This window comes from Lepidothrix coronata, unplaced genomic scaffold, assembly GCF_001604755.1.
Source record: "Lepidothrix coronata isolate B3197 unplaced genomic scaffold, Lepidothrix_coronata-1.0 Scaffold194, whole genome shotgun sequence".
NCBI classification, from domain to species: Eukaryota; Metazoa; Chordata; class Aves; order Passeriformes; family Pipridae; genus Lepidothrix; species Lepidothrix coronata.
Genome location: NW_016690374.1, coordinates 753,044 through 765,932, shown reverse-complemented (window position 1 = coordinate 765,932; position 12,889 = coordinate 753,044). Strand labels below are relative to the sequence as shown.

Here is a 12,889-nt window from a genome sequence, read left to right as displayed (position 1 = left end):
ACAAATGCAAATGCAGTTAGACAAGCCAGAGTCTGGTAGTGGCATGTTTTCTTTAACTTAAATGGAATCATAAAGCTTTGTTATTTTTCAGTATTAAAACTGTATCTCACATGAAAATCAAGCAGTTCAGATGGAAATTTCAGGAATGTAAAAGCTCAGTAAGTAGGTTACAAAAGCAAGTGTGTTGTAGTTGTCAATTTTGTATACATTCCAAACCTATTTGTTTTAGCACAGCACACAGCAGAGTCAGGACTCCACTGTGCTTTCTACTCAAACAGAGCAAAGGTACTCAAAAACTTAAGTACATGTGTACACAGAAAAAATTATAAACCCATCAGCCAGATGAGAAGCAAGAAAAATCAATCACTTCAGTGCAAAGGCAGAACCTTCAAGAAACAACACTGCTTAGGAAACAAACTGAGACCATTCCTCTTTTAAGGAAATTAGGTGTTTATTGTATAGCTAGAATCAGTTACTAGCACATTCGGCAAAACAAGAAGCCCTCCCTTTAGAGTTGAGCTGTGTGCAATCAACACAGCCAGGCAGTCCTAAGAAAGCTTTTATTAAGAGCTGAATTTGGCAGTGTGTCATCAGCTACAAAAGGCATTCTTCATGAAATCTTCAGTGTGCCCAAAGTCAACACTTCAGTATTTATTTGTTAGCACTTGGTTCAAGGATACGTAAGAGATTAGATGATTTCATGCAGTAAGGACAGATGACAAATCCACTGCTACCATGCAGAGGTTTACAGGAAGGGTAGCTCACAACTGTGGAATCACTAATATTAATTAAAATGTACAGTAACTTTCAAACACATACATACCTCCACTTGCTAGCAAAAATGCAGTGCAATAAACATGCATTTAAAATAGTATGAAGCTGCAAGGAAAGAATGAACCACTTTTGCAGATTTGGTATGTTTAATGTATTTCTGAAACATACTCAAGACACTACAAGGAGGAGGTTATATATCATAAACAAATACACAGAAGTTAGCTAAAAGGCCTGAATGACACAGTCTTTTGCATTAAAAAAAAAAAAGAACAAATCTCTTGAATCTAGTCAAGTTATATTTAAAACATGTTCCTTGTACAGCTTTACAGTTTAGAACTACCAATTCACACCGATGCTTTCTCAATCCCCTAAAAAATGTCATGGACATGGCCAGAAAGATGAGAAAAAAGTAATCTCATATTTAGAAACCTTACTTAACATCAATGTAAACTGCATTTTCAACTGAATGCAGGATACCAAAGCAGAGAGCTTAAGTAGTTGCTACATGCAAACACTGGTTTACACTAGTGAAAAACCAGAAATTTTCCAAAAGTTGAGTTTTAGGACTAGCTTGCTAAGCAAAACCAGTTGCAGTTTTGGTTGTGGTTTATTTCAAGAATGACTGCCATAATGTGATACATAGATCAAGTAGGGGAAAGAGTATTTCACACTCTGAGCATAATTTGCTGTTGCATTACAAACTATGAAGTGTAGCATGTATCTCAAATCAAGTAAAAAATGGTAACACTAAAGACAGTCTAGAGCAAAACACTTATCAGTTATAGATATCACAAGTAAGGACCTACACATAGCTCCTGCATTCTATGAAAACGATAGCTATCTTGAGTCCTATTACACTGGCAATTTAAGTAACAGGGTACTTCCAAAATTCCAGCAATGCTGCAATTTTCTTGTTACCCATTTGCTCAGTATTAAAGCCACCAAGACTATCACTGCTACATTAACAAGTAACACATACATGCCCTCTCTGCTATGTGCATTCCATGTTCAGCTATGTATATACCGTTTTGATATAATTAGGGCACCAGGTTATCTCAAATCAGTTTTTAATCAACTTAGTATCGGTATTCATGCAGATAAAATTAAGTCATTTCTATCTCTGAAAATGTGAGCGAACTGATAAAAACAGTTCTTACATCCCTACTTATTTGCCATTACAGGAATAGAACCAATAGGTCTTTTCCATCATCTTCCATGACTGACAAAATCAGAATCACAATAAGCTTCCTAACAGCTTTACCATCAGTTTTATCTTACAACTCAATCAGCAAGTCTATCCTGAGTCGGGTATTTTTCAAATTCGTCATTCTGTAAAACCTTTATGAAGAACACTAGTGCAATCCTTCTAAATGCATATTACTCAACTATAAACAAACACTTATTTTCACTAGAAAACATATATTTGCTTCCTTATTAAATAGTTACACATTGATGTGTTTCTATTCAAAATAACTTCTGGGGAAAATGTATACTTTTTAATAATGATGCACTACACACTGCAAGGCTTCAAACCAGCTTGCAGAAATGTCTCCTTCCTCACAATGGCAAGATACTTTAACCATCACCAGAACACAGATGTCACAACAAATTTTCTTCTGCATAAGTATGGTTTAGGCAAAATCATTCATTTGTTATGAGTAAAGCATACATACAGATTCCTTTCCAAAGTTTTTTCTTTCCCAGGTTAAATTTTCTAGAAATGTGTTTAACAGATATACTCTGTCGATAAACCTATTGTGACTAAGTTTGCAATGGTACACTGAGATGCAAGGACACAGTAGCCTTGAGAACACTTTGTATAAAATTTTATGCTCTTCCAAAGTCAAAACAGAAGCAGCTGTGTTGTAAGTTTTTCATAGTATGTACTGCACCACGCAGTTTAGCTAAACAGATTCACTATTAAGAATGGAACTTTTTTGACACATAGTATGAACTACGTAAGAATGAAAATGATGCCACTTATAATTAAGCATAAAATTATTCTCACTCAGTATTAGTAATAACATTCTCAAAATACTTTCCAGTGATTTTTTTATTGTTATCAGATAACTGCACGTTTTACAGCATAGTCACACATTGTATTTCGCTAGTCACAAACACATTGCCTTACATAATGATCCGCATCATTTCTGCTCTATACTACAAAGCCTATGACTGAATACAAAAAAAAGTTTTACAAAAGAAACCGTTTTAAAGACTACAATAACAATAGAACCGTTTCCAGATAACAGCTAAAATTATAAAGGCATATACTGTATAGTTTTACTGGAATTTCTAAAACAGTAAGGAATGAATTCAGATTTAGTATCTGCGACGCTTGTTAGGTCCTTCAAAGTTGCCCCCCGGGTTTCCTCTACCAAAGCCACCAGGTCCACCACTGACGGCACCTACACCACTCATTGGCGGCTGAGGAGTTTCAGAGCCCGTCCTACTAACCAGAGGTGAACCCATCTGTGATGGACCTCCTTGAGGGAATCTCTCATTATGCTAATACAAGTCCATTTGGAACATGCCAAATACGAGTTACAACAAAAACCACAAGTGATGTTGTCATGGAGTTCAGCAGATAGTCCAGCAGAATCAGGATCACACATAGAAGGAAGAAAGGAGCAATTCAATTAGTTATTATGGGAAAAGAGCTGGAAATTAAAGAGTGCTAATGTTATGCTCCAACTTTGTAAAGTAAATTAAAAATTAAAAGCAATACTTAAGATCAACTCTGGTGCTAAAAGTAACTTCATCTTTACAAGCACATCTATAGTAATATATATTCTCTATGTAACAGAGGAGACAGCAAACAGTTTTATACCTGAGCGCTATTCTGCCTTAAATACCAACTACAATGCTTCTCCCTTAAAAAAATTAGACACAGAAACATTGTCAAACTGGGGGCTGGGGAGGATCAGCTTTTTTATTTCCAGATAGAGCACATTTATTCTTTTAATAGCAATATAACGTGAAGACTTCTATATCCATATATCTGTGGATACTTCAAGTCCATGCTACCTGGAATCAGTCTTTTACACGGTACTTTAGAAATCTTTAGTTAAGACTTTTAAAACCCTATCCAAATAAAATTACATTAGTCACAAAATGCATAACTGGACTATGCTTAGTTTAAAAAAACTTCATATGTATCTAAAGTTTATTCTGAAATATCAATCTAGGATAAAAATCCAGTTAATATTCCACATTTATTTTCCTTAGCTCTGTGCCCAATATTAATAAAGGTATATATGCTTACACAAATTTATTTGCTTAGTAATTAAGACCTAAAACAGAAAACGTGCATCTGAGCACTTACAGTTCAGTATTTATGTAAGTGTTTAAAAATAGAACCCCACATGGTGAAATTTAAACTCAACATAACATAAACCATTAAAAGCACAGATACATGGTACAATCAGATCTGGAAATAACTCATCATTCACCTGTTGAGGACAGTTATGCTTTCAGAAGAAATTCCTTCTGCATAGAGATCTACATTAACTGCCCAGGTATTCAGAGTTCGACAAGGACATTCAAGACCAGCACTTTATTTGTACGCCTGAATCAGAACAGAATTCTTCTGAAAGCCTAACTCCAGAAAGAGCAGCAGAGCTCTGCAGTTCTCAAGTCTGCTAGTTCACATATATTTTGCTAAAAAACAGCATTAAATCTATAAAGATAAAAATATATGCAACTTAGATCATGGTTGTATATATGTGTTTGACATTGAATAAGAGAAATGTTACTTCAAAAGCTGCATAAAGAACTATTACTGAGCCAAAGAACCTTTAAATCTGCAGCACTGGATAAATCTGTTTAAAAATTATCTTTAACTCACGCCAGCTTGTCAGCAATGGATTTGAATTTCAACAAATAATTTATCATGTACTCCTGATAATTTTTACCATTTGACTTTTGGCCAAAAAGTAAAGTCCTCTTTCCAATAAGGAAACCTCTCTCCAGCTAATGAGAAAACTTCAGTAATTAACAACCTCCAATAAAGTACATGGGGGAAGCTACTTTGAAAATGTTATGTTCAAAGACAATCTGTGGTTCAAAAGACTGCAGCGGAACAAAAAGAAGATTACTACAACTTTCCTCTTAAAACTTCAGAAAAACATTAAATTTAAAAAATTAAATTTTTATTTCTGGTCTATAAAGCATGGTCTCCATATCCCTCACTGGAAATGAACTGTTACAGTGTTTTAGTAGAGACCTCTCACAGGATCTTTAAAGTGTCTTTCCAACAGTAACAATACAATAAGGCTACGCCTTTCTGTAGGGGTCTGTCCTCCAAACTGAGAACACTCAAAGTCCAAAATGAAGCAAAAAATAAAACCTAATTTGTCCTTCAGAAGCATGCACAAGAAAATGGAAGTAAAGAAACATTTTTTAAAACATGCATTTTGAAGTGTCAGTACATTCCCTACATTTTCATACCTGGAATGACTTTTTGTAGAAAAACAACAGTTTAAGTTAGATACCATGATTTACGATACCATGCTCTTTTCCGTACGCCTCTTTTTCAATGTCTGTATAATCACAACAGAATGTTCTAGAGGTGACCAATAACACAGTGGTCTACAGCAAAAGCATCTCCCAAACCAGTATTTTGTGAATAGCATCTTCCCTACTTCATGAGAAACTATACAACTGATAAAATGAGCTGGCTCCTAAAACATGAAGTGAGATCCTCTCCTTTTTAATTTGTAAAGACCAGACTCATCATATATTTAGTGCAAAATCAAAATCTCATTTTTCCTCTAAGGAACAAAATTTTTAGTTCAAACTTCATTATACAGATTGCTCAGCCACAGACAGATACTGTTGAGAAGGCATATATAAAAAGATGCAGCTACAAAATGCTTCCATGTTCCAATAAAACTATAACAGAATCACTTTATATCATACCACCAGTAACCCAAATATCTATTAACAGAATAGTATTGAAAAAATATGTAAAAATCAGATTTTAAAATGATATAGTTGTTTCTCTACATAAGACATTACAGCTAGGAAAAGTAACCATCTGGCTATGAGAACAAAGCAAAAATGGCTAGTGCTTTAACTGCATCCCAATGGCCTATTGCTTCTGATTAAAAATTCCAGATGTATACAAGATATTCCCTACCACCCATGGCAATTCGGCAATACTAGTTTTCCTGTATTGATATAAGAGTTATGCCCAACAGCTGTTGGTATACTGATTTTCTAAGTGGTGTAATTACTGTCACAATTCTCATGCATTTTACAGTGTTAGAAAAGAAACAGAACACTAAAGTTGCTTCAAAAAATTAAATAGTTTACACAAAGATATCTTCACACTACATAGCTTCCAACATTTAGCTGTTCAAAACCTCTGACAAGCTAATTCATAGAATTTAGTTTTACAAAAGAAAAGAACAGCAAAAGTCTAAATTTACAGATTACCATTCCTAAGCGAAATAGGTTTTCATAGTAATGTCAAAAAAATATCGCCCTTCTGTGCTGTACATTATTTGTATGAACAAGTTTTATCAATTACTTTTAACAGATTCAAAATCTATAACGTTCTTATTCAGCGTGAAAATACCTTTGGTAACAAAAATGGGCCATGAGACATGACAGCTATTCAAAGTAATTAAATTTGTGATACGTTACCACTGTTCCATTATCTGGCATCATTGGTGTTCCCATATTTGCAGCTCCTTCTGGTCCCATGGAAGGACCAGGACCCATTGCAGGGCCAGGTAAAGTTCCTCTGTTGTTCATATTCATACCCATCATTGGAGGAGGGCCTTGGTTACCAGCAGGTGCTGGGCTAAACGCATCTATGCAAAACAATCTATACTTAGAGCTGTCCTATCTTAATTTTACAAGAACAAACAAACAATTTACAATATTTAAAAAGCCAAATGTACAAGACTTCAAATACTTGAAATAAAAAAAAATATATTCTTTGAGACTGTACATTTATCTCAATCATCTGCTTTTAAACAGATTCTCAATAATCCCTAGTATTTTGCATTACATAATTTGCCTCATGTGTTTGAAAATCCCAACCTTTATAGCTTTACAGGTGTACAGTTTCTGTGCAGGAACTGAAGCATTCATACAGCATATATATGCAGTATACACAGCACAAACTAGCAAAAATCTCAGGTCATTTTACAGATATTGCCAGCTATAAGGCAACTTGGCTCTTTGGGGATCGTAACACATGAAATGTACATTCACAAGTACTCTTCTATCAATATTATGTTAATTGTATCTAGTGCACAGTAAAAGCAATACCAGAGATGGTACTCAGCTTCACAATAAATTATTTGTAATACAGTATAAATAAAATCTTGTATTTAGCTGTAATTTATTATGGGAAAAGTACCAGAAAACTATGGGAAATTTTGCTAGAACTGAAAGTGACAGAACAGTCTCCTCCAAAATTCTGATTCAAAGTAAGAGGTAGAAAAAAGTTTGAAAACATATTTTGAGGAGATCATTTAGCTATAATATTGCACTAGGACACACCACTCTGCCAGTACTCATTAACATACTCAACATGTAGGTAAAAATGCCTTCATAACATTTTCTCCTGTTGTTGTAAGAAAGAAAAAAGTCTGATTATATAGCTCACATTTGCCATTATGAAATATCATCAAGACTGGTGATGATGCGTCCTCCTCCCCCACCCCCAAATAATCCATTCTTTTCAATGAAAATACCTTCAGAACCTAGCCTACACTTAAAAGTATACACCATAAGAATACAAAGAAGTCGGATACGTTGCTAGACCAATAAGCTTGTTATTTTAAAAATAAACCCTCTCACTTCTCATCACAACTGTACTTCTTCAGTAATGAATATATAAATGTACATCATTGTAAGCAGGCCATTCAGTACAGACAGAGTACTATGACTATCTGCAGGTATGCAAAATTACATCTGTATTACCTGCCTTGATTACACATATCAAAACAGTCAGTGAAACCATGGCATCCAAGATATTGCTGCTGAAACTGAAGAGCTGGGTTTGATCATTATGTCAACTGCAAACTGTTTAGCAAAAACAATCCATGCAACACAGCAGCACCTGTAAAGTGCTAAACAAGTTTACCAGAAGAGATAAAAATCCTGTAATCTTGGAAAGCAGAACTCTTTTGAGCATAGTAATGAGAAATTCCCAGATCTCTCCCTATGACACTAACTCAAAGATATGCTCAAGCTGGATGCTTCTTACCTACCCACATGATTAGTTCAGGAAGCGGGAAGAAGATCATACTACAATTCAACAGAATTACCCCTAAATTGTCTTTTAGTATCATCTATTAAAAGATGGTTAAGTAGAGAAGTAGAGAAGGAAAAGGAGAAGCCTAAACTGCCAATATAAGAAAGAACCTTTTCTTTTCAGACGCTCTTCCTACTCTGCAGGACTATCACGTTGGCAGCGATCAGTGCGGGCAGCAGCGCCATTACCTAAATGCTAAATTACTTGTTATTGGCTTTTCAAGCTAATTAAACTGAGCCAGCTGGCCACACACAGGTAGCATTACTTCGCTGTCAACTGCAACAAAGTTCTCATGCTCTGTATCATATAAATGCACCCAGAGTGCTTCTAGGGTGACATATAGCAACCTATACTATGACATCTGTAATATTAATCCTGTTTCAGGCATAGTCAGCTCTAACAGGAGGAAAATTACACAGTGCAATACCAGGAGAGAGTGGGGCCCTGCACACTTTCAGCAAGAGGCCACGACAGTATTTTAGCTTTAATTCAGAGGTCACCCAAAAGACGCTAAAACCTAACAACTTGATTGCCCGTTCTTTTTGGTGGGACACTGATGTTAGCAGTTAATTTACAGGACCAGGTTTAGTAACAGATGGAAAGCCATCACAGGTGTTCATGCAACAATGCACAGACACTAAAAAAAAAAGCCTTTTTCTGCAAACTGGAGGGCTGAAAAAGTACACTATAAATGTCTGAACTGCACATACCAAAGTCTGCCACAGTTGGCAACACGCCAGTCAATAATCCTCATCAATGCAGATAGTTCCCCAAAAAAGTTCCTTTTTTCCATATTGAAGTTTATAAGCTGCACTTAGCATTACAGATCCAGCTAAGTGCTAAGATGAGGCATACAAATTCTCCCAGAACTTCTCACTGAAAACTACAAGAAGGAGCAGTTCTGCACAAGTCAGCCCAACACTTATTAAATCTGTCACAGAGGTACTCTGCCTTCTATTAATATAATACAGATGTTTCCATTAGTGAAGATACTCCAGCTCTCTACTGTCCCACATGATGAAATGTTGCAAATGGCACGGGCAAAGGTCAGTTAAAAATAAAGTTACAATTCTGACAGCAATGTTGAGAATGGATGCAAAGGTCAGTAACTAAAGATCTACTATTTAAAGGTCTACTGTAAGGTTTCGGGGTCAGATTATTTTGGTTGTACTTGTGGAGTTGCTAAAATACTGGAGAAAACCCAAAATCTCTGTAGTCAGCTAACCTAAAATCTAGACTATTTGCTATGGCTATTTTAAAATAGCTGTTTAGTGTTACTATGACTTCTTTTGGAACTACACAATTTATTTCTAAAAGTATTAGGTTTAAAAGCTAGAAAACAAGACCATGAACACCACTGTTAAGCATTAAAACCTGGCAAGAACTGCAGTAAATACACACTTAAAATCTGGATGTAAAAAGTGTATCTTGTGGATCTGCGCAACAAAGTCTCTTAGTTAAATGAAGTTTTCAAGTATGCGGCAACGATACGCAAAAGTACAACTATAAAATAAAAAATTTAGTCACAATTTATGCTTCATTTCATTACTTATAGATAACTTCACAATGTCTTCCTTTAGAATTATTTTTAAAGCTTTTCATCATCCCCAAAAGAAAAAACCTATTTCTATATTGCAGCTATAAATGTGTCTCAATTAATAAATGCAAGGAAATAGTGAATAATGTATTTTAAAAGCTGAACCAAACAGATTTGTTAGTCTATTCATTAGTCTATAAACTCTCATTACTCAAAAAGGTCAAGCAACAATATTTATTAAGTTTTATATGTAATTTCAAGTTTAAAATACAGAAAAATAGTTCTACTACTTTTCCTTAAATTACCATCTTAATTTATTTTAAATTAACACTAGGAAGTTTCTGATAGATATATATTGACAGTTAATAAAGTTTAGAAAGATTTGGTGTTTTTGAAGAAATACTCTAAGTTTCAGTCTTGTTTAAAAGCAGATATACTGGATAAGTAAGATTTCAAACTGTTTCGGTCTGCATATATGGAGCAAGCACTAATTATCATACTTTTCTAGATTTCACAGGAACAGTTCTTAGCAGTGACAATATTTAAAGTCACAAGAGCAAACTGAGAATATTTGCAAATAAAAAGTTGCAGTAAATTAGTAGAACACCAACCACGTTATTCATTAATCGCATCAAGAACTTGCCAATTTTGACCGCTCCATCATTTCACTGCATGCAATCACAGTATAAACTTCTCTGAATAGACAGTCCCTCCAAAAGAATGCCAAATATTTTTTGAACATAAAATTCCTCTTTTGTATCAGATAATTTCCAAAGCATCATCTTTCCCTGATTTTTGTTTTTCTTAACTTGCACATCTTATTTTTTTTCCCATGTATAGACAAAGCAATAAAATAGAGATACACCTTGGCGGGGGGCAGGGAAAGCTGTTCGGAAGCAAAATATGTGGGATTTTTTACTTCCTTATATTGCTTACTCCTTTTTACCAGTAGTTGTCACTGATTAATAGTGCTTGAGTAACATGTACAGTCCCAAAGAAAAAAAATTACATTACAGAAGCCTTTTTCCTTCAGATCCCTACCTCCCATGTTAATTGCTCCACGAGGACCCATATCACCCATTCTCATTTCCTGTTCTCTCTGAAAGTAAACATAGTTTTCATGATCAACCTATCATTCTTAGAACTTAAAACATTCCCATTTACTCCATAAAAATAAAAACGTTAAAATTTTCAAAAGTTTCCATCGATTAAAAATAGTACAAGGAACGAAGTTAACTATACTCTCCTGTTTTTATAATATCAAATGGATTAGGAAGTTCAATATAGCAACGCTGTACATTTTTGTGTGCTAAAGATTAAATATCACAAGTTTAATTTTTCATATGCAGCAGTCTAAAGCTCCCAAATAGTTATGCAATCAATCCATCTTCACGCAGTGTTTTTCACTAATAAGAAGTATATTTACATTTTAACTGTAAATAAACAAGTCTTATAACAGTATTGCCTAAAGGCCGTGGTTCAATAATAGTCAATCTGGCTTCATGATTCAAAAATGCTTGTGTTGACTGGAAACCAAGCTCTGATGTGTTATATTATGGTATATAAACTCAATCTGCCAGATCATCTTTTTTCCAATAGTTTTGACTTAACCTGGTGGCAGAACGTGTTCTGATAAATGATATTATGCTATTGATATGCTAGTTCAGATACTGACCATGCTTTTGAAACCAGCATAAAACTGTAGTATATTAGCAGAAACTATAACATGCGTTTATACTAAACGGACAAGTAAGTCAAAGTGATCCAGATTCAACTGATGCTCAGTCACCCAACAGCAAAAGAGTTCTGACATTGCTAACCATGAACCACGGCCTGCTGTGAAACAATACTCAAAGGATAGTACCCAGAGTGGCAAAAAATGATCACTTAAAGGAAAACAAATTATACTATCAGAGATAATTTCAAGGATTGCAGTATTACTCATTACATCAAAAGGATTAAATACAAACAAATTCACAGTTCAAAACAAAAGCTAAAGAAACTCTTCTCCTTAATTAAAAATTTTCTCCTTAATTGAAAATTTTCTCCTTAATTGAAAATTTTCTCCTTAATTTTTTACAAGAATGGTAATGTATTCTGCTTGAGCAAACACACGTGTGCTAAGAATAAGCATATGCAAAACAATTTACCTCATTTTGAACATCATTCCACTTACGATTTAAGAGCATAAGTACAGATGCACTTTGAAAACAAATCCATATACGAGGCAACTAATCAGTTTATAATCAACTTTTACATGGAAATATTAATAAAACCAAAATACATTCATAGGATTTTTACAGGTTGACAAAACTCCACTTTGGTCAATCATATTTGGGATGCTAAACGTGAGTCTTCTATCTCCACACACTTCAAGTGGCAGACATCATTGTTTGACAGAACAGAATCAATAATTTTGTAAAAATATCCTGTTATGGGAAATTGCCATAAGATATACGACAAAAAGCTCTCAAGTTAACAACTTTGTTTCTAGTAGCTCATATTAACCTAGAAAATGTACTTAACATAAGAAGATTACACACTATTTTCAAAAGAATATGACTTAGCGTGGAGAGGAAAAATAAAGCCTGGTAACTAAGAGATAGATGCAGATATTAAGGTCCAGCTACAAAAGGCCATTGATGGAACACTAAGGAGGATCTCTTCTTTTGACCCTAGAACCCATGTTAAAAATTTGTAACAGAGCATGCAATGACTTTGACAGACCTTTCACAGTAACATCCATTGGCATTTTAAGTAAAATCAGCACCCCTACTAGGATCAATCAAACCATAAAATGATAGCAACATCACAAAATCAGATACAATTTTGTTGATAATAGTCTGCTTGTACACTTCAGCCCTGACATGAAGAAGCAAAAAGGAAAGTGGTATATCATCCCTAATGTCAATCCCTAGCTCAAACTGACAGAAAACCACCATGGCTATCAATTTATATTCGTTAGACTGTGTGTGCACACATACAGGCATATGTGCACATGCAACAGGACACGCCACAAACAGTTGTGAGATACTCTTTAGCTACAAGGCAAAGTATCAGATTTTGCATTAGTGCACATAATTTACTTGATTCATGTCAGGTTCAACTGCAAGTTGCTTAGTGTTTGGTCTTTTTTTAATATGACAAGTGCCATATAAGGCAGGGTCAAGTACATCACTGGCTAGCTACGGATGTTAAGTACTGAGCTATAAAGCTGCACTAGCTCGCTCTGGGCAGGGCACGTCTCAAAGATGAAGGACCACCGCCTCCCTAAGATCCTGCTCAACGGTGAACTTGCCGCTGGC

At 34.9% G+C, this 12,889-nt stretch overlaps 1 protein-coding gene across 7 annotated transcripts in view; it reads right to left on the bottom strand.

Moving 5' to 3' along the window:
- Window positions 1-12,889, bottom strand: part of PSPC1 (paraspeckle component 1) — a 62,128-nt gene that overhangs the window by 21,110 nt on the left and 28,129 nt on the right. For 2 of the 7 annotated variants that reach the window (XR_001877552.1, XM_017831639.1), the window contains exons 7-8: window positions 10,626-10,683; window positions 6,424-6,593 (exon numbers count right to left, since the gene is read on the bottom strand). The exons of 3 other annotated variants lie outside the window; for them this stretch is intronic. Coding sequence is in view for 3 of the 4 variants with exons in the window: in XM_017831639.1 (XP_017687128.1) it covers window positions 6,424-6,593; window positions 10,626-10,683 (228 nt within the window). In the remaining variant the exon portion in view is untranslated. 2 more of the 7 variants (XM_017831638.1, XM_017831640.1) reach the window with 2 other exon arrangements.